A 27,252-nucleotide genomic window follows, 5' to 3' on the forward strand; every position below is an offset into this window, starting at 1 on the left:
TTTGGATTTTTTTTTTTTTTTGTGTTCTCTCTTTATTTAATCCACTTGACAGAATAGTGGCAGATTTTAGGTTCTTTTGTAACTGAACTCTGATTTCTTTTTGTACTCAGGCCAGTTATCGTGAAGCCTGGCACCAGGACAAGACCAAGTACACACTGGTTGACACTCCAGTTCTTGCCACAGCCAGAGAGGTGGCCAAGAATGTTCACCCGGTAAGATGACTCCTCGTGGGAGGTATTCGCTAGATATTTAAATTTAACCATAGTTTGTCCTGTACCACTATTATTCTGCATTATTATCAGCTTGATAGCAATACATAATTATAAACCTATAATAACTATTTCCATCTCTTGCAGAAACTGTACACCAAAGCTTGGGATACGGTCAAAGCCACAGGCTACTTCATGCCTGGAGATGCTGTGCCAATCAAGCAGTGCATCCAAACCACTAAAGTGCAGAGTCATGTAAGTAGTGGCAGTTCCTTACATAATCCGAACATTTATTAAAGATGTTATTAATTTAACAGAAGGCAGGACAATGTGGAGATAATGATTTGTGTCTCCTGTAGCATAAGTACCTTGAGGGATACCGTAAGCAGGTCGGTCACCACATTGGAGCCCGCAGCGTCCAGGACGACCCTCTGCTCATGCTGGCTCTGAACTCAGCCAAGATTGCCAGTGATGCCCTGTACAAGAAGGACTTCAACAAGTCCAAGACCAAGTTCAACCTGCCAGTCGACATGCTGCAGTTTGAACTGGCCAAGAAATGCCAGATCCAAGTCAATGATGACAACTACAGAACTCGTCTGCACCAGTGGACTTGTCTGCCAGACCAGAACGATGTCATCCAGGCCCGCAAAGCCTACGATCTTCAGAGCGATGTGAGTACTAATCAAACCAACCTTGGACTTATTTATCATATTCATACAATAAATTGACAGAATCACTATATCTTCTCAACTCTCTTAAACTAAATGCTCCACATTGCATATATGTTTACATGCTCTCTGAAAAATTCACTACCAAACATGACTGCTGCTATTGTACCCGGATTGATACATACTCAGTGTGCAATACACAGCACACACTTGTCACTTTACTTTTACTCTTACACATGATCCTCATCTAAACCTATTTTGTATAGTGTTATTTTCTACCTATAAGCAAAAAAAGATACATTATTTGCAATACCCTGTGTACACTTGTCACTCCTACTTTTGCACAAAAACCAAATTTAATATATTTATATAGTGTTAGTATTTTATTAGTATTAGTATAGCATTGTATTTTATATTTCTAATTTCATTTTTATTTAAAATAATTTTCTTTTTTTATCATTTTGTCCTGTTATTTCAACTGGTGCACTTACTTGCCGGTGTTCTTCTTATCCAACACATTTTCAGTCAACTGTGTCAAACTACATATGACTATTAAAATTAAACCCTTTAACGTCACAAAATATATCTTGGTTTCTGTTTTCAGAATGTATACAAGGCTGATCTGGAATGGCTCCGTGGTTGCGGCTGGGTGGCCGCTGACTCTGTTGACCATGTCAAGGTCAAGAAGGCCCAGCAGATTCTCAATGAGGTAAGTTTACCGTATTGCATTCATTTGATTTGATTATTCTTCTTTTAGCACATTTGTTCCAATTTTGTGTCACTTCATTGTGTCTCACCTTGTTGCTTTACTTTCACTCACAGAGGCTCTACAAGAAGAATGCCCAAGAATGCTTTGGAAAATTCACCCTAGTTGTGGACCGCCCTGAGATTGTCTTGGCGAAGATAAATGCTGCCAACCTCAGTGATGTATGTAAAGAATCTAACATTTAAACTGCTCAATTTCAAGAGACAAGAATCAAGGCTAAATTCAGTTGTTTTCTTCTCACTATAGCTGAAGTACAAAGAGACCTTCAATGCAGAGAAGGGTCATTACATCGGATCAGAGGATACTCCTCAGCTGGCCCACAGCAGGGAGGTGTCTAAGATTATCAGTGAGGTAATGTACAATATTTAATCTTATCTTTAATTCTTCAACATATATATTACATATTGTGTGTTAAACGTTGTGCCTACTGTGTGTGATTTCAGAAACTCTACAAGCGACACTGGGATGAATCTAAGGCTACCGGCTACCAGCTGAACCATGAATACATCCCACTTCTCAGTGGCAAGAAGGGCAGGGATATCGCCAGCGATGTGAGTGTCTTGTGCTTCTTTTTAGTAGTCACTCATGATAAGGCAAAAGCACATGGATTCATATTTTCTTCTCACAGTATATAAAACAGCAGTGAGACTTTTATTATTCCACATCCTACTAGGTTAAGTACAAGGATTCCCATGAGAAGGCCAAGGGTCACTACATGGCCGGCACCCTGGTGGACTTCCCTGAGGTGATGCGCTGTGGAGACCAGGAGAAGAACAAAGGACTGGTAAGATACTGATATAGCTTGTACATTTTTTTAAGGCACAGTAAAACTGCTGATTAAAGGGCTCGTTACAGATCTTGTTTAACTGAATGTAATTGTATTTTATTTATTTTATTATATTTTTATTTATTCTACTTTACTAGCATAATTATTTTCCTGTATTTTAACTTTTAGCTGCTATTCATTATAATTTTATTGCCAACTGTTATGTAGATACCATGCACACCACAAGATATATACTGTACAATTCTGGGAAATTGTAACATGAAAGATATTCCTTTATGGATTTAAAGCTATAATCTAATAATGCATATCTACATTAAAATGTCTAAAAACAATCAATCTATGTTAAAAAGCTTTTCATTTGTAACGGTGGTTGTTTAACAATGACAAAAAACTCCTCCCATGATCCCACACTACTTCTTCTTCATGTAGAATTTTGTAGCATTTTAATTGCCTGTATGAGTAGAGATTATGATTTACATTGTCATGATGCACATAAACTTTATTTAAGTGTGATTTTTTCACATTGTTGATGTCAGTGCTGATAACTTTCCATTGCTTGCATGTCTTCACAGAGGCTCTACCACAAGGACTACCATCAGACCAAGACCAAGACCCACCTCCCACCCGACATCATTGCTAACCAGGTGGCCAAGCGGTGCCAGGACATGCTGAGCGATGTCCTCTATCGTACCTACCTGCACCAGTGGACTTGCCATCCCGAACAGGAGGACGCTATTCGTGCCCGCAAGACCAACGAGATTCTCAGTGATGTAGGTCCTTTGGGTGCACATCTGCTGCTTGTGCTTGAGTATTGTACAACAGCCTGTGGCAGACAATTGGACAAACTCTAGTCACATAAACTGTTTTGAAATTTTATGTTTGCTATACAGGGAAGTGTACTCAGTAACCATCTTTATATATAAGCTTTTTTATTTAAGGCCTTGAAAACTGAGATCAGTTGTTTCATGAAGTGAAATTTTTTTTGTTATCAACTCTCTAAGGCAAAAATTCATTGTATCTGCACAGCATTAGAGGTCATCTTAATATATACTATATACAATAATAGATTAATCTGTTTGGAAGCAAGAGATTATACAAAAATTCAGGTGTTCTCATCATTATTGAAGATATAAATTTGTGCTCTTTGCTGCTGCTGCATTCAATAGGTGTTCTACAAGGATGACCTGAACTGGATGAAGGGTATTGGTTGCTATGTCTGGGACACACCAGAGATTCTTCGTGCCAAGAAGTCCTACGAGCTGCAGAGTGATGTGAGTAACAACATAAAAACATTTAGAACTATTATTCATGTTGTATGGCCTTTTGAAGATTTTCATTTTACAACCAACCATTAATTTTATAATTTGTGGAGATCTGATAATTTACCCGTAATATCTTTCCTTATAGCTTAAATACAGAGACGAAGCCAAGAAAGAATTCAACAATTACTCCATCGTGACAGACACACCAGTTTATGTGACTGCTATCCTGGGTCACACTTGGGCCAGTGAGGTGAGTGAACTGGACTTTTAAAAAACAGATAAATAATATTTGAGTTTAAAATGCCTAATCGAATGCATTAATGAAACTATTGTCATTGACAGCTCAACTACAGGGAGGCTTATCATAAGGAGAAGCACCTGTACACCACTGTTCTGGATACTTATGACTATGCCAGATGCCACAACTTCAAACACTTCTTCAGCAACGTAAGTAACGATAAACATCTCTCATCGCTCTGTTACAGTATTCAATTATTATTTATAGTAGTATTCAATTTTCAACCAATTGTCATGCTCATTTAAACATAGATAATAGAATATTGTACTACATTGTTGAATACCATTGAATTAACTTGCGATCTATCTATCTATCTATCTATCTATCTATCTATCTATCTATCTATCTATCTATCTATCTATCCATCTATCTATCTATCTATCTATCTATCTATCTATCTATCTATATTTTACGTTTTTTCTTGTACTATTTTTGTATATTTTGTTTTGATATTGCATCTTTTAATTCATTTAAACTGTTTACTCAACATCATTGTAAATCCAGACTAAACCTCAGTGATTTCTTGTTCACACTCATCGTCATGTTGATAATGTTGTGGCTTATCTGTCAACAGAAAAACTACACTTCTGCCTGGGACAAAATCAAAGCCAAGAGCTACCAGATTCCACATGACTCACATGCCCTGCAACATGCCAAAAACCAGAAGATTGTTCTCAGCAACGTAAGTTCAACTTTGAGCGTGCTAATTTCTTTCCTTTTATTACTGTCTTGGGATTTTTTTGCAATTAACTTTATGAGACAATTTGATTCAAATCCTCTTGCTCTTTTAGGTGAAGTACAAGGAGGATTACGAGAAGTTCAAATCCCTCTACAGTCTGCCCAAGTCTCTTGAGGATGACCCTGCCACTGCTCGTTGCGTAAAAGCTGGCAAGCTGGTCCTGGATGTAAGTTAAATTGAGTCATTTTATCTTCCACATGTCTGCATTTTTAAAAGAAATTAGGAATACAGAAGCTGCAATGTAAGGATATCTCTGTTTTAACAAACAGGCAGCTAAAGTGCATCCAACTATGCAGCATTTTGTGTCACTACTGAGATCAAAAAAAGAATCTGTTGTCCATCTTTACAGCGTCTGTACAAGGAGAACTATGAGAAGACCAAGGCTAAGAACCATATCCCACCAGACATGCTGGAGATCCTGTCTGCCCGTAACACCCAGTCCACCGTCAGTGGCATTAACTACCGCAAGTATCTGCACCAGTGGATCTGCCTCCCTGACATGCAGATGTACGTCCAAGCACGCAAAGTAAACGAGCAGCTCAGTGATGTGAGTAACTGCCCTCAGCTTGATGTTCTGTGGTTATTTCTGCGTAGTTCTGGTAGCTACAGATTGGTCAAAGGTGCCATTATGTCATTAATAATACTATCCCTTCTTATTTAACTTTCCATTTGCATGGAAACCACAATGAGAGCTGTGTATAATAAAGAAAGTAAATAGAAAAAATAGTAGGAACCAAATGTAAGTGAAAAAGTGAGACAACTTTGGAGCCTTCATAAATATGTATGTAGGCCTAGACATCGCAGTGTCAACATAACATATGCACAAATGACAAATTTGACCAAATTTAAAAAGATTAAAACAAAGGACATTTCCCATGTATTTTATTGTATTTTAGTTAGCTGTCAGTTAATGTTAGAGCAAATTTTGTTTTTTGTTTTTTTAAGTTTTTTTTTTTAATTTTAGTGAACTATATCATTTTCCAAACCTAGTTTTAGTTTTAAGTTTAGTTTTATTTAACTATAATAACTTTGATACAAACACATCTGCCAAAAATCACTTAAGTCACTTGTTCTCTCCAGATCTTCTACAAGGATGACCTGAACTGGCTGAAGGGCATCGGCTGCTACGCCTGGGACACACCGGAGATCCTCCGTGTCAAGCACGCTGGTAATCTTCAGAGTGAGGTTAGTCCGTCCCATACGTTCATTTTAATTCTCTCCTCTGTTTCATGTCCTCTGCAGTCATTCGGTTTAAATAGATTTGTCATAGTGTTTCATCAGAGACATTGCTGATGGCCAAGTTCTTGTGTTTTTATTCTAGAACAAGTACAGAGCCAAAGGTGTTGAGGCTTTCAAGGAGTATTCAGTGGTGACGGACACTCCGGTGTACGAGACTGCCAAGCAGAACGCTCAGAACCTGAGTGATGTAAGTGACTCTATAAATGTTCTTAACAATGCTGGACCATGATTATCTGTTTCATTATATAAAAAAAAAATCATGACCAAACATCTTGTCTTTTTTTTTCATCTCTTTTTCCAGCTGCACTACCGCTATGATTACAACACCAATGTCAAGGGCACCAACACTGCTCCTGCTGTTACCGTTGACTCGGAGAGGGCACGCCTGGCTCACTACATCCAGAGTGATGTAAGATAATATTTCTTACTTTTCAGTGTGCTTGTTTAGAAATTACCAACTTACATGGACAGGGTAAGAATATACATATATTACATTTTACATTTTCAATTTCATTGTTAATTAATGTGAGCCCTACAATATAGTGTAAAAACAGTTACTTTCAGGATTCTTTACCTAATTTTATTCAGGCAGTATGTGTGTTCCTGTGTAAGCTGAAATGCACCCTGTCTCACCATGTTTGTCTTGACCTTTCTCAGAACTGGTACAAAGAGGCCAACAAGAGCTTCATGCCCACTGGTTACTCCCTGCCCCATGACACCCCACTCATCAAGCAGGTTAAGAAGAACAGCATTTGCACCAGCGATGTAAGTACAGTCACTGCCTTGAAATCTCCACTTGCCCTGTTCTTTTGACGACAATTAAACCTTTTTTATTGATGTATATTGATGCCACTTTCCTACTTTTATTTGGGCAGGTGAAGTACAAGGAGGCCTACGAGATGACGAAGGCTAAGTCCTACACTCTTCACCCAGAGGGTGTCAACTTCATCCACTCAAGGAAGGCTCACAAAATCAGCAATGACGTAAGATAACGCACTGCTGCTGTTGTTGACATCAGACACATAAGAGCTGATTGACATTTGCATGACTCCCTTGGGAGTGAATAAAACAATCTCATGCGCTACCTTTTTCCCCTCCTCAGCGTCTGTATCGGGAGAACTACCACAAGACAAAGGACAAGATCCACACAACCTACGACACCCCTGATATCAAGCAAGTCAAGATGAACCAGGAACATCTCAGTGATGTATGGAGCCATCTGCAAACAATTATTTTCATTAATGTTCCCAATTTTATTTGTGTAGATTGATGGAGTTGAATAATATGTTCTATTCACGCCACCATTTTTTCCCCTCTAATCCTAGTTGTGGTACAAAGAGAAATACAACAACACGAAAGGCCAGCTGATCTCCTTGCCCATTACACCCCAGCTGATGCACTGCTACCACGTCAATGAGATCACCAGCGAGGTATGGTAAAAAAAAAAAGACATACGTTTGACACATTTTCACAAAATTAACTTAAAGGTTTTGTTAAAAATGTTTGCTGAATTCATTTTGTGCTTTTAGCTGAAATACAAAGAGGATCTGATGTGGCTGAGAGGCCTGGGCTGCTTCTTGTATGACACTCCTGAGATGGTCCACGTCCGCAAAATCACCAAACAAAGGGTATGTGTTTCCATTTAGATGGAATATCAATTCATATAATATCTCCTTTATGTTTGTATCATTCATTTTGAATCACACTCATCTGTGTGGCCTGTTTTTCACCCCCATAGGTAGACTATCCAGTGGAGGCTAAGAAGAACCTTGCCAACTTCTCCGTGGTCCTGGACACACCAGAGTACAAGCGTGTGACTGAGCTTAAGACCCACATGAGCAACGTGAGTCTTTGTCCTATACACACTTGGTCATATTATATGAACAGTCTCATATTATCAGGTGTCCAAATTAAAGTTTTATTGAGCTTTTACCTTGACTTTTTCTGCTCCTCTATTTTCAGCTCATCTACAAAGCCCAGAGCAAGGAGGATATGGCTAAAGTCACCACCCCAGTGGGCGCTGTGGACATCCAGAGAGCCAAGTGGGCCCAGCAGCTGACTAACAAAGCAAGTTCAGATACACCATCACACAAAAATTGTGTTATTTTACACATATGTATTTTCTTTTCCTGATAATCCTAGCATTGTTTTGTCTGTTTCTCTACAGTACCAGTACACAGATCTGGCTGCTAAGGAGAGAGCTCATTTCACTCCAGAATCTGAAACTCCAACCATGGGACTTGCCAGAAAGATGAAAGTGATCTACAGTGATGTAAGTGTTCTTTTCTCTTTATTCTAGCATGGGTTTTCTTGCTGTTTATTCGCAGGCACTTTCATAACTCTGCACCTCTGTCACATTTAAACAGAATATCTTCATAGTGTTTGTATTTCTGTTGAATTGCATTTTATATTCCTGATGTGTCGCATAAATTATTTCTTCCATTAGAACAAATACAAAGAACAGTATGAGAAGATGAAGCACAGATACACAGCCATCGCTGATACACCTCTCCTGATCCGTGCCAAGAAATCCTACCTACAGTCCAGTGATGTGAGTATGCTCATTGGCTTACTTCCATAACAAACAGTAATTTTTATATTTGTGTCATGATGCTGGGAGGGACATTTTCCTTCTTTAATTGTTTGTAGTTTTCCCTTTAGTTCTTCTGCTCAGTGTTCAATTTAGCAGTAAACCTATGTTTTAAATTTGAAGATATAAAGCCACAATGCTACAATGCCATAGGACTGTATCAAGTAAAGGTAAAAACTTGGTATCCACTTGAAGAATCTACTAATTAAGATAAGAATTTCATTAGCTGATGGAGATTTTTGCCATCTACAGCAGTGTAAATATGGTTTTATAAACTTTCAGCCATATCACAAAATACTTCCTGTACATAACAGTTCAAACATATGTAATTTGTCTTTGAATAATAATGACTTATAGAGAAGAAATGCTATAAATATGACTATGTATGTTGTGTTTGATGAACTTCTGACACATTTTGTTCTTCATGTCTTCAGCTGCGTTACAAAGAGACCTTTGAGCTCTCCAAGGGCCACTACCGCACAGTCAAGGACGCTCTGGACATCACCTACCACCGCAGAGTCACTGATGACATCAGCGAGGTCAGTAAATTAAATTAGCTCCTCGACTGTCTGTTTATAAAGTGTTAGCAAACGTTTAAAGATAATTTTGATTTGAGCTCTTTCATCTCTCTGACTGATTTCCCATCTCTCCATCTCAGGTTAAATACAGGGAGAAGTACATTAACTCTCTGGGTACATGGAAGTCCATCCCCGACCGTCCTGAGTTCTTCTTCAGCAGAATTGTCAACGATAACGTCAGCAGCGTGAGTACTGTTGACTTACATTCCAAAATGATGCACCCTGTGTTGACATATTATAATCTATAGTATCACTGACATAACATGTAATGTTTAAATTAAATCTGCTTTTATGTCCCTCTTTAGGTCAAGTACAAGGAGGACCTGGACTGGCTGAAGGGTATTGGCTGCTTTGTGTGGGACACACCTGAGCTGGTGCAGGCTGAGAGGAACAAGGCGCTGTACAGTGAGGTGAGGATCTGTTTAGTTCATAATTCACCACTTGTAATGGCAGTAAACACTGTATAATACCCATCATTCATCAATGATGAATTATAATTAATTAAACTTTAGTTAATAGTTATTTTACTTTTAACAAACATTCAAATAATGTGTATATATTCTTTATAAACCATAAATTAAGCCTCTGTAAATTTTAGAAAAAAATGTTGCGACTTTACAGTGGCCATCCAAATAATCTTTATAGACAGTTTGCAAGCTAATTATTAACCATTAATAATGTTTTACCAGTACTGGTCCACCTCTATATGTAATGATCTCTTAAAGGTTTACAAATGATCAGGTAAACATAACAAATACATAATGTAGTGTATACAATTTGACAATGCGTGCAAAAATACATTTTTACTTCCCTAATTTAATCAGAATGTAGTCATCAGCTGTGGTTCAATATATATACCACTTATTAATGTTGCTTATTATGAAGGGTTACCCACTAATTTGATAAAATGTTGTCAATGGAGTGTTATATTTTCCTGCTTGTTCCTAAAAACATTTTCATTTCTTGCTAACAGAGACTGTACAAAGCCTCCTTTGAGAAGAACAGAGGCAACTTCAAGTATACCTCCGACACTCCGTTCTTCCAGGCTGCCAAGAACGCCTCCATCCTCATCAATGAAGTGAGTCCCTTCATTCTTAAACCCAAAAATATAGGAAAAAATAGATTTTTGTGGCAAAAACATTATTACATTTAGTTTGTTGAACCTGTTTATGAACTCGACACTTTAATAACATTTTTCTGTCTTTGTGCATCTCTATGGAACTCAGTTTGGAGGTAAAAGAATATGAATTTATAGTATTATTATTTTATTTTACTATGACTGTGACCTGATCTTTTTCTATGTAACCATAATACCTGGTGTTTAAAATGTTATGTTCTTTATTTCAACTTGTTTTAACCTTCCTTTGTCCCCTGCAAAAGTCTCATCACTTGACAGTGCGTATTGTTTTCTGGACATTTGTCTTTAACTACCTTCTGACGTTTTGAGCAGAGGGCCTACAGAGCTAATTATGAGAAGACCAAGGATAAGTTCACCATTACAACAGATGATCCTAGATACCAGCTGGCCAGGGAGAACAGGAAGATGAGCCAGGTAAACGCCCTGGTCGCGTTGTACGACCGGCCTGCATCCTCCGCTGCAACCTCCAGTCCAGACCTCTCACACTGGTGCATGAGGTCCTCGACTGACCTGCCGATGGTCATCGTCGCATGGCTATGATAGTCCTTCCAACACGATAAATTTCTCTCCGTCTGTATCGGTCTCTCCTCGTTCTATCTCTTTCTTTTCATCCCACGCAGGTTATTGTAAACAGTGCCGCTCAAATAGCAATATTGAGTGAGCAGGACTCTCCTTTATCTGTGTCGTCAGAGAGACACGTCAATCACCTGTTAACTAATGATTAAATTATAAATAAACAAAACAAGCCATCATCAAACTGAAGATGATGATTTCTGTCACTCTGACGGCACAGATGAGGACAAACAGCTCCTACGTCACACTTGGATCTCCGGGGTACTCCTCCAGTCCTCCCAGTGTTGCTGCTGTTTTTCATGTGTCCTCAACTCTGGCATGCTGTGTGTGTGTGTGTGTGTGTGTTGTTGTGTGTGTAAACAGGCATTGTATAAAACCAAAGCAAAGGATCTGCTAAGGAGTGGCTGCAATGAGCTACTCCGCCCTGACATCCTCACAGCCCTTTACCAGTCCACTATGGGCAGTAAGGTAAACAGCCACAGTTACCACGGTAACTCTGATCCCTGTGTCCACAAACAAGCAGGAAATAACACCTGTGGAGTTTTAAGACTCACAGGCAGAGACAAAAGTCACCAGGTTGCTTTTGTCCTCGCTGCTGTTTCTGGACAAGGTCTCATCCCATCTCATACTCATCCTACAGAAGCTTCTTCCATCCATTCAACCCACTTTAACTCCTGAAGGGGTTTTAACCTTCACACATTCTGCCCTTCTCATTCATGCTCTAATCCTTCCATCACAAGTCATTTCCATTCCTTTCTTTTTGATGATCAAACCTTTAACTCATCTGCAGTGCAGTAGTTGCCCAGCAGCAGACAGTATCTGATTATAAAGGCCAGACGATGCCTTATGAAGCTTTGGAGCTTTCTTTCTGTTTGTGCCAAAAAAAAAAAAATTAAGCACTGGGGCTTCAAACTCAGTAAACATGGTAGCATTTGGTGAAATCTGTAGCAGTTGGGGGTCAAAGCACCACCACACATAGCTGATATTAATAGTTTTTCTTACAGTGTATTATGAAATATGTATACTTTAGTTGACAGGTGCTTTATTTCTTTAAAACAATTGTGTAAATATAATTTTTTTTCACTGAAACAGACAATTTCTCTACCTTTTCTTGTATAGAGCCACTGAGGGGTTATGTTTTTAAACTTAATGGTGAATATTTATGTGATATTTTAATCACCAGAGTCTAAATCAAAAATTTACTTTTTCTAAAATTTAATTTAATTTTAGAAAACGTTAATTTTAGATTTATTAAATTTCTTCTTATTATTATACAGAATTACTTGGACATGTCTTTCTTTTTTCAACTGTATATTTATTAATTTTCGAGGGTCAAACAATTACAAGTGAAAGGACATAACAGAGATACATACCATCTTTTCCAACTTAGCCTGAACACATTCTCCACACTTACTGAAATAAATGTAAAAAGGAAATAAATAAATAAATAAATAAATAAATAAATAAATAAATAAATAAATAAATAGAAATAAGTAATAAACAGCAAAAAAGAAAGGTTTATAGAATATCTAATTAATGAGGAATAATGAATCCACTCTGTGTGTCGGCCTCAGAGTCAGTGAGCAGTAGGATAAGATGAACTGCTGGTCACCGTGAACTACATGGGCACTGCAGACTTTCATGACTGAAAAGTGGTAACACATGTCCTCGTCTTCATTTTCACCTGGAAAATAACTCCCTCTATGTTTGCGCATGTTTCATAAAGCATGTTTTTATAAACTGTATTATGCATGCTACCACTTCATTCATAAGATATACTGTTGTTATAGTAAGTTATTATTTTTAGTCAGTGACAGGTTACTTTGACTTTGCTCTTAGACTGTTGGAGAACTGTCCAAGAAAAACAAGAACAGTAACTTCAGGTAGAGCCACAGAGGAGAGATTTCTCTCCTGTGAGGGGCAGATGTGAAATACATGTCAGCAAAATCACATTTCATACACGTACACTTTGAAGACAAAATTTCTAATGTCATGTAAATTATAAAATATATGTGAAGAACTTCTCTTTTCAATTTATTCACCCTTTTTCTTGGATAGTTTTTGACTTTACTTTAGCTGCTTATTTTAGAAGCAAGAAAAGTTGTCAGATTACACAAACAAATAAAAGCAAATTATTACAGCAGCAAATTAATTATGAGTGATACTAACTTCTTTGTGTTTATACCTTATTGTCCTCCATCAGTGGAGGTACAGGGAGCAGTATGAACGTGCCAAGGACAAGTTCACCTCAGTTCTGGAGACTCCTGAGTATGAGGTCCACAAACGTAGCAAGAAAATCAGCGATGTAAGTTTTTGTCCAGTGGTTTAAATGTTCGTGTCAAAAATTGCTTAATTATTTTTTATGTGTTGATGTCTTTTGAGGCACTGCTGACTATGTGATGATGATTATTCCATAGATCATCTACAAGATGGAGTACAACAAGACCAAGGCTAAGGCATACACACTGCCTTATGACACTCCACACCAGCAGCACATGAAGAAGGTCAAGGAAATCACCAGCAATGTAAGTCCCACACAGACTGGTTGAGACTTGTACCACTTTTTTTTTTTTGCATAGGCACAGGGAGCCAACATGTGAAACACATTTTTATGTTTGACGGTGTGTTTTTCATGCATTTTGCAGCTGAAGTACAAAGAAGTGTATGAGAAGAGCAAGGCCCAGATCAACATGGACCCTGAGGCTCATGAGATCCGTGCTGCCAAGGAGGCCTACAGGAACATCACCAATGTAAGTGTCTTCAGTGATGGTATCAGGAAGTATCACATTCTGTTCATTATTGGTTAAAGATTATCTTGACATACCCAATTTCTTTTTCATTTTTAGCTTGACTACAAGAAGAAATATGAAGCCACCAAGAACAAGTGGATCTGGACAGCAGACAGACCCGACTTCCTCAATGCTGCCAAGAACTCCCTGCAACAGAGTGATGTGAGTTGCTTCTTTACTGTATATCAAGGGTGAAAGTTACAGGGGCACTGGATTAGAAGAACTGGAGGAACTGTACAGAAATGACAGGTGAAAGCGGCAGGGAAGAGAACAGATTTAAAGTTTTGACACAACAGCGTGATTAGCTGATGGAGATTGTGGCTAAATCTGGCTGGTTAACTTAAAGAGTGAACGCCCATTGATAGCTGATTGAGAAGAAAGTGGGTAAAGAGAGACAGGGAGAGACAGACAGCTGTGGATGAATGAGGCATGAAGATAGTCTTCCTGATTGTAATATCGCTGAGCTTCATTTCTATAGTATAATATTTAAGATTTACTTACTTAATTAGGTTCTAAATACATTCGTTTCATCTTAATGCATGTAAAATGGCTGCCATGATGTTATTTTACTTTTAATTCTGCAACTAAATTAAGACTTGATTCATAAAAAAGACATATTTACAACAAACCCTATGTTAAAATATTGCATTTCTATAACTATACTTATTTTGACGTTTATGTTCTAATAAAAGTGGCAGTGGCATATATTTCATGACTGTATAAATGTATTTGTGTGACTTTCATTTTCAATTTTGCTCCCGTTGTTTCACCCACAGGTTGAGTACAAGTACGACAAAGAGATGATGAAGGGCTGTGTGATTCCTGTGGTTGACGATAAGCTCACCCTCCTGGCTCTGAAAAATAATGAGATGGCCAGCACTGTAAGTTTTTCCACATCTTTATTTCCATCATTATGATGAAATGAAATCACTCAAGGACAACTAGACTATCTTAGAACTGAGTGTTGTAAAGTAAAACTTTGTTCATTGCCGCCATCCAGGTGAAATACAAAGAGAAGTATGAAAAGGCAAAGGGCCACTACATGCCCGTCCAGGACACTCCTCAGATCCTCCATGCCAAGGCAGTGCGCACTCTGGCATCAGAGGTAAGAATTATTAAATAAAATGCCAACCATTTTTTTTACACTTAAGAACTTTGTATAGGTAAAGATAAAGAAATATTACATTAAATCTCTGTTTTCAAGAATACATGTGTTCTAAATTCTTTATTGCTGTCTTCAGAGCAAATACAAGGAGGCTAGCAAGAAGGACATGCAGTCCGGCTCATTCACTACCCTGCCTGAGACTCGTGATACCGCCCACAGCAGGAATGTCAACAAGCTAGTCAGCGGGGTACGACCATCTAACCACCAACAAAATGAGTTTAGCCATCTCATCTCATAAACCTGGACTGTTTTTGTGTGCCTGGCTCTTGACGTTCCTTTCTGCTTTTACAGAAAGTGTACAAAGCGAAGTTTGAGAAGGAGAAGGGCAAGTCGGTGTACAACAACATGGTTGTTCCACCTGATATTCAGCATGCCATGTCAGTGGCCAAGAGTCAGAGCAACGTGAGTCATCTGTAATAAACTGTATTGATTTTAATTTAATTTAAAGTGTCCAGTCTCCATGCTGGGATAGTTTTACAGCCTCTCGTGTTTGTCTTGTCAGTTTTTGCCACATACTATATTCTGTTCCTCTTCCTTGACCCCACAGGTTTCTTACAAGAAAGACGCCAAAGCCAACCTGCACTACACCACTGTGGTCGATCGTCCTGACATAAGGAAGGCTACCCAGGCCGCCAAACTTATCAGTGAGGTAATCAGACAGCACATGCACAAAATGCAGATGTTAAGGAATAAAACCTGTGCACACAAAGGCAGAAATATGTAGAATCTTAACAGGCACAGCAGCCTGATTTCCACTCCCACAGTTAGCCTTAAATAGTTGTATACTCCCATAAAATTTGAGGCTAAGAACTAAGCAAGTTATTAAATTATTAAGTTATAAGAATGGAGGACTTAATCTGCCCAAATCAAAAATAAATATATAAATAAATGAATGAATATTAACTCAATAAATAGATTAATGTTACCAAATGCACCAAATCTAATATTGAAATAAACACGGGTTATACATTTTAACATAAATTGATTGCTTTAATTAGCTTTTTTATTTATTTGCCTTTGTATTGATCCTCCTATTTATTTGCTTTCCACTCAGTTTACCATTTTATTTATTACTTTTCATTTTTATTTTTAAGTTTATCTATCTATGCACACTTTTTTATGAATGACAACACCCTCATTTGCATAATGAAGCAGAAATACACTAAGAAATATGAAAAGTAATTCAGTAAGTTTGGGGAAATAAGTAAATCAGCAAATTAAATGGGAAAGTAAATAAACAGAGCAATTAATACAAAAGTAATAAGTAAATACAGAAGCAAATTAAAACAGAAATATGAATTCATGTAAATTTTAAACTGTATTAATGCCTACATTTTTTCATAATATTATTCTTTGTTTGTCTAATGACACATTAATTTATTTATTGAGCCATGTATTGATTTCTTTCTTTATTCTGGATTTTGGCAGTTTTGGTCTTGTAAATGCACAAAAAATGTAAAAAGCAGGTGGAAAGACATAAAGAAAGGTAAAAGGCAAACAGAAATAAGTGTGGAAGTATTGGGGGGAAATTCAGGGTAAATCTGTGATTTATTTATTTAGAATTTTGGCAGTTTTGGTCCTTTGTATTACTGAAAAAATGCAGTACTATCACCACTGTTGACTGAAAAAACATTGGCTTAAAACCATAGGTGAAACAATAAAAAACTGTCAAGACCACCACTGCAGTTTGTGCACTGTCACCTAATTCTTGTTCGTCTCCACCAGATCGGCTACCGTGACAAGGCCCGTGAGGAGGCCAGCCGTGGAGGTTCTCTGGCCCACCGCCCAGACATCGATCTGGCCACTAAGGTGTCGGGGCTGACCAGCCAGGTACACAGACCCAAATCAACCAACTGTCTCATGAAGCTGCATTCTCACTGGTTCCCGGTTATCATCTCCTAGAAAATGTTTTTTATTTATTTTACATACAAGATGGCTGGAACGAGTCCCTGGAAGCCATACTACACCATCAAAGATCAGCTGTCTGTCACTGTCAGATCAGCCTCCATATGCTAATATTTGCAGACTAGTATTGCTATGATAGATGCTTAGCAGCAGTCCTGTAGGCCTAACGACAGAACTAGCAGCTCTTCCATAGCGCTTCCTCTGCCATCCTGCATTATAGTCCATGTCTTAATCTGTCGATGTGACTCCATGAAAGTAAATTTACATGTTTAACTGCTCATATCATTGTACATGTCCCATCTCCATCCTTAAAGCTGTCCTCTTCCTCCATCCTCCTACTCTTTACTCTCCTTATTCCTCATCTCTTTCCTCTCCTCTGTCCTTACATGATGTCCTTGTCTGTGTCTGTTCTCATCATCCATCTCACTGCGCTTTGTAGGTGGAGGCCAAGACCTCCCTCCATGGAGCATCTTCCTATGATACCCCCATGATGCGTCACATTAAGAAAATGAGTGCCGTGACTAGTGATGTAAGGAGGTTCATGCCCTGAAACTGAAGGGCTGCTACTATTTGTCTGTCTCCTCTGTCTTTCTGTTCCCTTCTCATTGATCTATTGACTGATTATTTCTGATCTGAGTGTACAGGGATCACTGAGCCTTTTCATAAAAAAGATTTGAATAAGTTTATCAAATCTTAAAAAGCTATTATTTTAATTTGGCTTGCAATACATTTTTGTGTAGTTCAGCATTGTGTGCACCCTCTGCTCTTTGTTTCCCCGACAAGCTGTGGCTTATTGCTAAGCATAGATCAGCATTGCATTACTGTGTTTGTTGCACTCATGTCAATACCGTATATTAATGAATCTTTTTTTATTTATTTTGTTCCCTTTGCCAGTGTGTCTGTCACAAAACATGTGTATATTCAGTAATAATTATGAGCTGAGGTGAAGAGTTACATCCTTTTTAATCCGAGCACTACAGGGCAGTGTAAGATGTATTAAGTGTTGGTATAACTTTACAAATGTATTTAGTTAAAAGTGCAGATTACTTCATGATTATTGCAGGATTTACACATGTTTTGTCAGACACTGTGTCTCACCTTCTCTCCAAAGCTGACTGATCTACAGATCTAGAACAATCTAGACTCCGTCTGAAATGCGACCACAATCATACTGTCCTCCTCCTTTTCCATATATACCTTATTATATATGAAGTCCATGTTGTGTTCATGTTGATCACAGAATGCAGTAGTAGGCTCTGTTCACATTTGGCACTAAAATGTATCTTGTATCACAGGCAGGTAGCTTTAAACAAAGTTATGAACGCATCTAAAATACACACAGAGTTCTATTAGACCACTCAAGACACTGATCAGAATGAAATTTAGATGCATTCTAATGTCAAGTGTGAACTCCTCAGCTAAATCCAGACACAAACTGGATACATCTGGATGCAAGACACCAGGCATCCAGAGCTGACCTGTTTGGTTTGATTGAGAATAACCCTCATGTGATTGCTTAATCAATATGGTTTGTTACAATAGCTGCAAATGCTGCAAGGATAAACTGCAGTGTAAATCCAAACAGCAACTTCTAAGCCAGTTCTGGTGCAGTTGGTTTGCATTTAGATTGTATTTTATTTTATTTATTTAATTGACAGGAAGTATATATGTGGGCACTGCAACATTTAAATAAAAGTGTGGACCAACCACATTCTTGCAAATACCATTAGGAACATTAGGATTAACCAGTCTTTTTTTAGTATATTATATGTCTGATATTCTATTGTCAGGATATAATGCCCATTTCAGGAAATATGACAAAAAGTTATTTTATTGAAGTTGCCAACTTCAGCTTTAAAGATAAAGACAAAAAGCCTTAGACTGCACTTACATTCAACCTTATTCACCAGTACACCAGTATACCAGTACAGGAGTGTCCAAGCCAGAACAGAATCTGAAATAAACTTCATAACGTTTTATCCTGTAGGTCCAAACAGCTCTGATGATGTAGAAATATAGTATGGCAGTAATAACTGCTCATGTTTATATGTCTGAAGTCGTTTGTGATAAGACAGAATGAGCTGTTTAAAAACTGTGAATAAAATACAAAATTAGAGGATTTTCTTCTCAAGCCCGGAACAAAACTCCAGATGTGAATGCACCCAGAGATTTTCTTTACTCTCTAAGGCTAATTAGCAGTATGATTGCTGAATGAAAAGGGAAAATTAATTTGATGCATGAAAGAAAAATCACATTTAGGGGATCCACAGTTTGACTATGGTTGTTTTTCATGTATAACAAGGGATGCAAACTAAAGTTGAATGTTAATATTGAGAAGCATAAAGCATATCCCCAGAACAAAACTATCTATTAGGAGTTACTCATCCCTTTTTATACACTACAAAAAAGCATTGTGTTGTTCTTTAAATGTTTCCAATGGGATGGAGTCTGTAATTCTTCCCCTGGTTTTTCTCTGCCTGCCTAGCACCACCGATGTTAACTCTCATATATATCACACACCAACAGGTGAAATACAAGGAGAAGTTTGACAAGGAGGTGAAAGGAAAGAGACCACAATATGACCTGAAGGAGAGTAAGATTTACAAGACTTTGAAGGATGCCAGTGTGCTGGCTAGTGAGGTGAGTGCTCACACAACCAGCATCATTACACTTCATTCTGTCAGCCACCTTTGAAGACAGATTTTAATCATTTTCCATTATATGCATTCGACTCACGTCTACAGAACCTCTGAGAGACAAATAAAAAAAAATATATCTGGTGATTCATTTTTGAAGTCTGATTTGAGTTGTTTTCTCTCCTGTGTTTTAGAACAGGTGAAAAAAAGATTTTGCCAATGTATAATCTTTCTAAACTACCCATTTCCATCTGTTAAATCAGGTGGGGAAAATACTTTTAATTGTTTTTGGTCAGGAACGTTTTTGTTGCTGTAATTCTCATTAACAACAAGAGACAGAAGTGCACCACTACCCCGTGTCCTAAATAAGACTAAAAACATTCATGTTCCAGTTGAGTTTTAATTTCTCCATGCACTCAAAACTCAAGGTACATATATTTTATGGTAGCAAGTTATATAATATTAGTGTCATGTCTTTTTCCATATGTCAATTTATCAATTACAAAGGTGGCCCACTGTGAGATGTGTTCATTTTCTAAATTACGAGTGTGTCTGCTAACAACCCTTGCAGGTGAAGTACAAGGGTGACCTGAAGAAGATCCACAAGCCTGTGACCGACATGGCTGAGTCTCTGTCCATGCAGCACAGCCTGAGCACCAGCAAACTGTCCAGCCAAGTAAGAACTCACTAACATTTAACTCTCTCACATTCCCACCCAGGAGGCTGCTGGGCGTCAGCTCACTTTCAGTGCGCCCTCTGTGGTTCACTGTGTGTCTGAACCGAGTGTTTGCGTCACCCCACGTACCACAGTAACATGGATTTAAACACTAAGCTCCATCATCCTAAGCATCCATTATTCTGTCACCTCATCTGGTAGTGACCCTTACCCTTTTCACCCCTGACCTTTGACCTTTGACCTTCCTATACTATCACCCTCTATAACCTCTACACCTCCAGTCCCTACAGTTTGATTTATTTCCTCCTGTAGTTTGTATAAAACCAGTCCTTTATTAATGATCACTTAACACAAAACTCTCTGCTTTTCCATTTACTCTAGATCATCTTTCTTTAACAACCACTTTTAAAGGAGAAATCTGTAATGTATTTACTGCAGTAAATCATAAAATGACAATGATATGTCATTACAGATTAAGGAAATACTCGCTTCTCTGACAACAACGTTACAGTCGTGGTATCATCATTTGAAATGTCTATTCCGGCCCATAACTTGTGTACAACTCCAGGGGGCGTATTTTCATAGCAGAGGGCTTTTGTTTCAGGTTAACAGACTTAGCTTTATATTTACAGTCAAAAGAAAATTATAAACAACTGATCAACTTACAGTGAAGGACTCATCGTCAGTTGTTATTGTTAAATTACAATGTTGTGCTCGTCATGCACTTCTTCAGTTTGACTGAGCTTCCCCGAAGCTCCATAGACTGTATAGTAAATAGGATTAATATTTAATGTATGGTCTGTAGTCCTATTTGGACTACAGAACTCATTTTTGGATACACAGTTGTTACATATTGCTCCTTTAACTTTCTCTCATTGTTTTGTCATCATGTCATATTTTTTGACATTGCTAAGAGCTATTTTCACAATTAGATTGTTACCATTATGCTACAATTTTTGTTTCTATCTTAAAATATGAGGCTTTTTGGGACTAATGGATTGGATTAAACTCCAGACAGACGCTCTTTTTCTCAAATGCTGCACTAAGTTTACTTGACTGGTAATTCCCCCGTAGTATGTCTACAAGAAGAAATTTGAGGAGAGTAAAGGTCACTACCATATGATTCCTGACACACCAGAACAGCTTCATCTCAAGGAGGCCTCTGAACTTCAGAGCAACGTAAGTGGTGGAGATCAACACACACTTAGCAAAAAACTCCACGACCGCTTTCTTGTGATGCACTTAGAAAAGGCTGGTGTTGCATTATTGTGGTAATAATTTAAGTTGGTAACAACAAAACACACCTTTGCATGGTAAATTAGCTTCAAGCTAACTCTGGTACAGAACAACAAATGGTATCATTTATGTTATTTATTGGATGTAGTTTTCAAAATCCAAAACTCTTACCTGTAGTGCTATTTATCCATTGTTTTGATGTGAGTTGCATAGATTTGGAAATATCTGCCACAGAGGTGTCTGCCTTCTCGCCAATATAATGGAACTAGATGGCACTCAGTTTGTGGTGCTCAAAGCAACAAAAAATACTTTCCAGGTAGCCATGAGTTTCCATTCATACCCAAACAATAAGAATCAATTATTAAGCCATCGGAACATCAAATGTGCATTTATTTTTGATACATTATCATTATAAGATAGTGCAGTGTAAACCTGTATTTACATCAGCATTAGCACATTACAATAAGTTAACTGTGACAAAAAAATTATGCGGTTTTGATGTTTGCTGTGATGGATTAGACAATTTAAAAATATCTTGCAATTTTTCTATTGAATTTCATAGCACACGAATTACATGAATGGAATCTTATGTATGGATATAGTTGCCCATTTCTGTCATTGTGATGAGAAAAGATTCTATAAGTCATAATTAGAAACTCTCTCAGAATAATGACGCATGATAATGACATAGTACCTCAATTGATAGAGGTTATTATTTGGAAAACGTTTCTCATTATGTTGAAATAAGTCATTAGTATAGATACAATAAGAGATAATTAAGTTATTATTTTGAGTTTCTCATTAAAATTACATACCAACTGTCAAACTGTCTGTCAGGAACAGTTTTCATTATATTCGTGTCGGCTGTTCCAGGTGAAATACAAGGAGAAGTATGAGAAGGAGAAGGGCAAGCCCATGCTGGACTTCGAGACACCCACATATGTGACTGCTAAGGAGGCCCAGCACATGCAGAGCCAGGTAAACACCCTGTCTGTCTCCTCTGTGTTTAAAATGGCTACAAATGCAATACATTTTTCCATGACAAGCCTCTCCCTCAGTATGAAGACTCTTCAGTGCCTGCTATATATTAACCTGTATTGTAATGCCTCTTGTTACTGTTGTGCTCCAGCTCGTTGGATGTCCAGCTATTGTTTATATTAGACTTAAAGAATGTTTGGAAAAAAATTTTTACACTGCCTTTAATGCCAGTTTATTAAATCAAGATTGTGTTTCGATGCTCATTAGTTACAGTATCATGTGATATATTGTTTCTTCCATTTTTGACAATAAATTGTCATGCCTGCTGTTAATCTTTCACCATTTTCTAGTCTGAACTATCTGTGCTTAGACAAAAAAGAAACTGGTAGGAGGCGGTGTAAAATGTGATAAATATGAACTGACCCAATGTCTTGTGGATTGTTGCTCCCTAATATTGTCTATATTACAAGTTCAGACTGGTTAATCTTACTTTCATGACGTAGGGATGGCAAAGGTAAAGTATACAGTAACAGTATACAGTAAAGTATACAGTTACAGTCACAATAAACAACTCCTACACTTCACACTTGTACAGAAGACCTAAAAGGAAAAAATCTGGTGATCCTTTTTTATAAGTGATCTAACTGATCTTGCATTAATCATAATAATTATTTGAAATTATTGTCATATCTTTGTCTTGGCTAGAAGTGTATTTTAAAAGGTGCTAATCTGAAAACATAAATGCCTTAAAGGTCCAGTGTTTAAGATTTAGGGGTCAATGGGCAGAATATGGCAGAAATGGAATATAAGTATGTTTTCATTAGCAGGTAATGAAAATATGAATTCTTGGGTTTTTGTTAACTTAAAATTAGCTGTTTTTATCTAGAGGGGGCGGGTGGTTCAGCTCCTCTTCTGTCATTACTTTATGGCTGTTTGCAAAGTTCATTGTTACACTATTAGTCAGCTCAGTTTATGTGAATTATTTACATTAAAATACCTTCTGCTCCCGGAACTTACATAAAAATTGTCCTGACAAAAAAAAAATTATCTTGGCAAAACCTTTTTGTCCACCTGTTTTAAGCAAGAAAACCATTTAGATCATTTAGACATAAAATGGTTCATCAGATTTCTTTCTTTCTCTTACAAATGCACTCATGCACATGCACAAATACTCACATTTAAAGACTGCAGATACATAAGTGGGTGTCATTATAAGAAGACTGGTGCAAACCAGAGCGAGGTAACTGCATTTTGAATGAGCACTGCTTGCATGTGGTTCTCTGAGCTCTGTCTGTCCCCCTGTCTTATCTTTGTGGCGAATAGAAAGACTATAAGAAGGACTATGAGGAGTTCATGAGGGGCAAGAACCTCTCAGGCTTGGAGGTCACCCCTGCCATGATACATGTCAGACACGCCACCAAAATAGCCAGTGAGGTAACTAAAGGATAATTTATTCCTGACGACCTTCCCTATTTACCTCACCCACGCTTTATAATCATACTAAGACTACATCACAACCACGGTCCCTCTTTTTTATTCTTTCCCCTTTTTTTTTTCAATCTTATGAGTGCTTCCCGTCTCTCTTCTTGTAGGACCACCCATGCAGTTAAATTTTAGTTTGTTTGCATGCTTCACTACACAATCATAAACTAATAATAATGCAGCATTCATCCATCTCTCTGTCCTTTGCATAACTTGTAGTAGAGTGATTAGTATTGTTTGTATTTATATCTGTATCCACTTACATCTTAGACTCCTCTCATCCCACCATTAGGAGATGACCAACTGCTTTGTGTTGAATAATCTGCATGCATGCATGCAGTCATTTGAAAGATGCAGTAATGTTTTTAAGGCAAACTGCTGACGTGCATTGTTTTGTTGCTGTTTTTTTTTTCCCCCACGCTTTATCTGATAAAATGTGGTTCTTCTTGTTTTATATCAGGATTCTTGCCAAAGTCACCAATGTCTCCGCTCTCTCTGTGAAAATATGACTGATTGTAACAATCTTAACAATTTAATTGTAGGAGTACATACGTGTGTTTTTTGGTGTTTTTAAACATCAAAAATAGTTTGTGATCATAAGAAAATCAAGAATGTTTAATATTATCAGAAGGTAGACACACACTGTCCAGCACCAAACAGGAATCAGTAAACTGTTAGTTACGTTGGTAACAGCTAAAAAAAGCCTGCTCAAATACTGCCATGCACAAGATAGACAGTGAATTAACGGTGTCATGAGTCACTATGTAATTTTGCATCTATCTGATCCACCAACCAGCACCTATTTTTGATACAGTTTGCCTTTCATTCCCATTGTCTTCTCCAACTAAAATAGCACAGCTAACCAACAGAGGCGACAAAATCCAAAATGTTAAGTTCATATAGAAATACAGTTTATGTATTTATTGTGTATTTTCTTTAACATTTTGTCATCACTGCAGAAAAAGTCCTGCCATACCTCCCCTTGCCTGGCACCCCCACTTTTACTATAAATAGACGCCCATGGATATGATGATATCACCGCAACTCTGAATCTGTCTCTTTTTCTCTTTGGTGGGAGCTTTGGTGACTTTGAGCTCAAAGGGCAAAGCAACAGTGCTTGTCCATTGTACCATACTGTACTGTCTGTGTGTCTGTATGCCTTGGCCTGGCCTGCCTGTGTGCACTTCTCTGCAGTCTCTCTGTTCTTCTTCCGTCCTGTAGAAAGAATACAGGAAGGATCTAGAAGAGGGAGTGAAGGGTAAAGGGCTTACTTTACTGGAGGAAACTCCGGAGCTTTTGAGAGCAAGGAATGCCACACACATCCTGTGTGAGGTATGGCTGATGGAGAGGTGACGGAAACCGTATCACCCTCTCAACCGAGTGCCTTCCCACAATCCCGCTCTTGGTGCATCATCTGCTGGATCCTGTCCCCTTAACTAAGCTTCACCATCATCACTAAAAGAGCAATCGCTGAGTTTGACTCCCAGTCCAGTCCCCGCTTTGTGACATCACTAATTTTCAAGCACTCTCCTTTTTCTGATGTCTATAAAATGTTTTGACCTTCACCTCCACTCTACTGGATTTTCCCATGATTGTTTCTTATAATACTACAAATCTTCCAAAAATCAACTTCAAACATACACAAAGCAAATTATATTTTATTGGTTGATGAGACATGTAATATCATGCTGTTTAAGCATGTTATCCTTTAAGAGTGACTCCAGACTGCGTTCTTTTCTGGGTTTTTCAAATGGAAACTCGCACTCAGCCATCTGCAATAAAAAGTGAATTACGTTAGTGCACTGATTCCATCACCTCCCCTCCTTCAACCTAGGGGATTTATATGATGATGTAGTTACGTCATCATGAAGAAACCTATGTCAGGTCATGTGAGAAAATGTTTTTTGAGGGGCTTGGGAAAATACCATTTTAACGATAAAACATTTGCACCTTGAACAAAATGTTAATGTTTGTATTGGAATAAATGAATACATTTGAATACTTAAAAAAAAAAAACTCTTTAAATGTATTGTCAATGCTGTGTACAAACAGCCATGACATAATTTTAATTCATTTTTTAGTGTAGATATGCTCTCTGAGGCTTTTGAGGTTGATTTTTGGATTGCATGATAGATGTAGTACTGTAAAGCAGTTGAGATTTTTTGATGAATAAACTTAAATAATAAAAAGAGAAGAAAAAATCATGGGTGTGATGAATATGACTAATTATCCTTTAACACACAGTGTTTTAATACTGCTGTTTCTTTTCAGTTTTGAGTGGAGCTTCACACCCAATCTACTGTCCACTTATCATATTTCTTCTTAAAACTTAATTTCTTCTAACCTTCTTTATTTACCATTCCCTTAGGCGTTGTGGTTTTGCAGCCCTCCCCTGAATTGAATGAGTATAACGTTATTTGTAGCAATCTGCCAGTCATGTCTATTTAGTTATTTTATGTGTCATTTTATCACCTGTAAAATCTACAGAGAGAGTACAAGAAGGCGCTGGAGCAGGAGATCAAGGGCAAGGGAATGTTGGCTTTGGCTACAGACACCCCCGACTTCATGAGGGCTAGGAACGCCACTGACATCCTCAGTCAGGTCTGTAACATGTCGTGTTTTCATATTGTTTGCTCTGGCTGTAGTTCTGGTATATTTTTACCTGTGCTTTTGGTGGCAGTTAAAGTAAAGTCAGAACCTGCGCTGACTGATCTTTCTTTCTGCTCCTTAGACTAAGTACAAGCAGACTGCTGAGATGGACAGGGCCAGCTACACCACCGTCATCGACACCCCTGACATCATCCACGCTCAGCAGATGAGGAACATTGTCAGCCAGGTAGAGTACTGAAATGAACCAACTGTCAAAATGTTTGTTTTAAAAAAGACCTTTCAGGGATAAGGGGGAAAAAGGGGAGAAGGAAGATTTTTTTTAAATTTTGCATTTTGAGAATAAAGTCGACACAGTATTTCAAATTTATTAGCAAGATTTCGGCTTTGTTCTCAATATATTGACTTGTTTCTCAAAATCCAAATAAAAAAAAATCTTCCTCCTGATTTATTTTGTATTCTTATGCCTGGCACTACCACTGAAAGTCCTTTTTCCTCAACTTTTTAAATTTATTCTTTAAATGCAAAATAAAAAAAAATCTACCTCCTTGAAAATCAAATGTTCTGTATTAGTGCAGACATGAGCAAAAATAAATCAAAAGAGTTTTTTTTTTTTTTTTTGCATTTTGCATTTTGTGACTCAAGTCAAAATATTGACAGTAAAGTTGAAATCTCAATCTCTTATTTCAATTTTAGTCTCAACATATTGACTTGATTCTCAAAATGCAAAAAAATCTTCCTCTGATTTCTTATTTCTACACTTATACTGAAAGTATTCTTTGCAAAGTTTATTCTTTGCAAAATTAAAAAATATATATCTTCCTCCTCTCATTTTTCCCCTTTATTATTGGCCCTAATAATCTTCCGTTCTTGCTTGTGCATCTGGAGACATTTCAATCAATGAACTGAGTGTTGAAGTATAAAGCTCAAT

The 27,252-nt window shown here is 37.6% G+C and overlaps 1 protein-coding gene across 1 annotated transcript in view; it reads left to right on the forward strand.

The window, feature by feature from the left end:
- neb (nebulin) overlaps window positions 1-27,252 on the forward strand; it is a 73,895-nt gene that overhangs the window by 35,761 nt on the left and 10,882 nt on the right. Inside the window, exons 77-127 of the mRNA XM_084724886.1 lie at window positions 111-212; window positions 357-464; window positions 569-880; window positions 1,482-1,586; window positions 1,700-1,804; window positions 1,890-1,994; window positions 2,087-2,194; window positions 2,317-2,427; window positions 3,003-3,200; window positions 3,597-3,701; window positions 3,838-3,942; window positions 4,035-4,139; window positions 4,565-4,672; window positions 4,782-4,895; window positions 5,079-5,276; window positions 5,810-5,914; window positions 6,051-6,155; window positions 6,270-6,377; window positions 6,626-6,733; window positions 6,844-6,951; window positions 7,071-7,175; window positions 7,294-7,398; window positions 7,498-7,596; window positions 7,707-7,811; window positions 7,931-8,035; window positions 8,136-8,240; window positions 8,415-8,519; window positions 8,993-9,097; window positions 9,217-9,321; window positions 9,442-9,546; window positions 10,110-10,214; window positions 11,211-11,315; window positions 13,051-13,152; window positions 13,265-13,372; window positions 13,493-13,597; window positions 13,694-13,798; window positions 14,413-14,517; window positions 14,637-14,741; window positions 14,878-14,988; window positions 15,093-15,203; window positions 15,349-15,450; window positions 16,527-16,631; window positions 17,146-17,235; window positions 19,233-19,346; window positions 19,914-20,018; window positions 21,093-21,197; window positions 22,128-22,232; window positions 23,556-23,666; window positions 24,936-25,046; window positions 26,202-26,315; window positions 26,446-26,550. Of these exons, the coding sequence (XP_084581012.1) occupies window positions 111-212; window positions 357-464; window positions 569-880; window positions 1,482-1,586; window positions 1,700-1,804; window positions 1,890-1,994; window positions 2,087-2,194; window positions 2,317-2,427; window positions 3,003-3,200; window positions 3,597-3,701; window positions 3,838-3,942; window positions 4,035-4,139; window positions 4,565-4,672; window positions 4,782-4,895; window positions 5,079-5,276; window positions 5,810-5,914; window positions 6,051-6,155; window positions 6,270-6,377; window positions 6,626-6,733; window positions 6,844-6,951; window positions 7,071-7,175; window positions 7,294-7,398; window positions 7,498-7,596; window positions 7,707-7,811; window positions 7,931-8,035; window positions 8,136-8,240; window positions 8,415-8,519; window positions 8,993-9,097; window positions 9,217-9,321; window positions 9,442-9,546; window positions 10,110-10,214; window positions 11,211-11,315; window positions 13,051-13,152; window positions 13,265-13,372; window positions 13,493-13,597; window positions 13,694-13,798; window positions 14,413-14,517; window positions 14,637-14,741; window positions 14,878-14,988; window positions 15,093-15,203; window positions 15,349-15,450; window positions 16,527-16,631; window positions 17,146-17,235; window positions 19,233-19,346; window positions 19,914-20,018; window positions 21,093-21,197; window positions 22,128-22,232; window positions 23,556-23,666; window positions 24,936-25,046; window positions 26,202-26,315; window positions 26,446-26,550 (5,796 nt within the window). The remainder of the gene's footprint in view (window positions 1-110; window positions 213-356; window positions 465-568; window positions 881-1,481; window positions 1,587-1,699; window positions 1,805-1,889; window positions 1,995-2,086; window positions 2,195-2,316; window positions 2,428-3,002; window positions 3,201-3,596; window positions 3,702-3,837; window positions 3,943-4,034; window positions 4,140-4,564; window positions 4,673-4,781; window positions 4,896-5,078; window positions 5,277-5,809; window positions 5,915-6,050; window positions 6,156-6,269; window positions 6,378-6,625; window positions 6,734-6,843; window positions 6,952-7,070; window positions 7,176-7,293; window positions 7,399-7,497; window positions 7,597-7,706; window positions 7,812-7,930; window positions 8,036-8,135; window positions 8,241-8,414; window positions 8,520-8,992; window positions 9,098-9,216; window positions 9,322-9,441; window positions 9,547-10,109; window positions 10,215-11,210; window positions 11,316-13,050; window positions 13,153-13,264; window positions 13,373-13,492; window positions 13,598-13,693; window positions 13,799-14,412; window positions 14,518-14,636; window positions 14,742-14,877; window positions 14,989-15,092; window positions 15,204-15,348; window positions 15,451-16,526; window positions 16,632-17,145; window positions 17,236-19,232; window positions 19,347-19,913; window positions 20,019-21,092; window positions 21,198-22,127; window positions 22,233-23,555; window positions 23,667-24,935; window positions 25,047-26,201; window positions 26,316-26,445; window positions 26,551-27,252) is intronic.

The sequence above is a fragment of the Lutjanus erythropterus genome, chromosome 8, assembly GCF_056507025.1.
Source record: "Lutjanus erythropterus isolate fLutEry1 chromosome 8, fLutEry1.hap2, whole genome shotgun sequence".
In the NCBI taxonomy this organism is placed as follows: Eukaryota; Metazoa; Chordata; class Actinopteri; order Lutjaniformes; family Lutjanidae; genus Lutjanus; species Lutjanus erythropterus.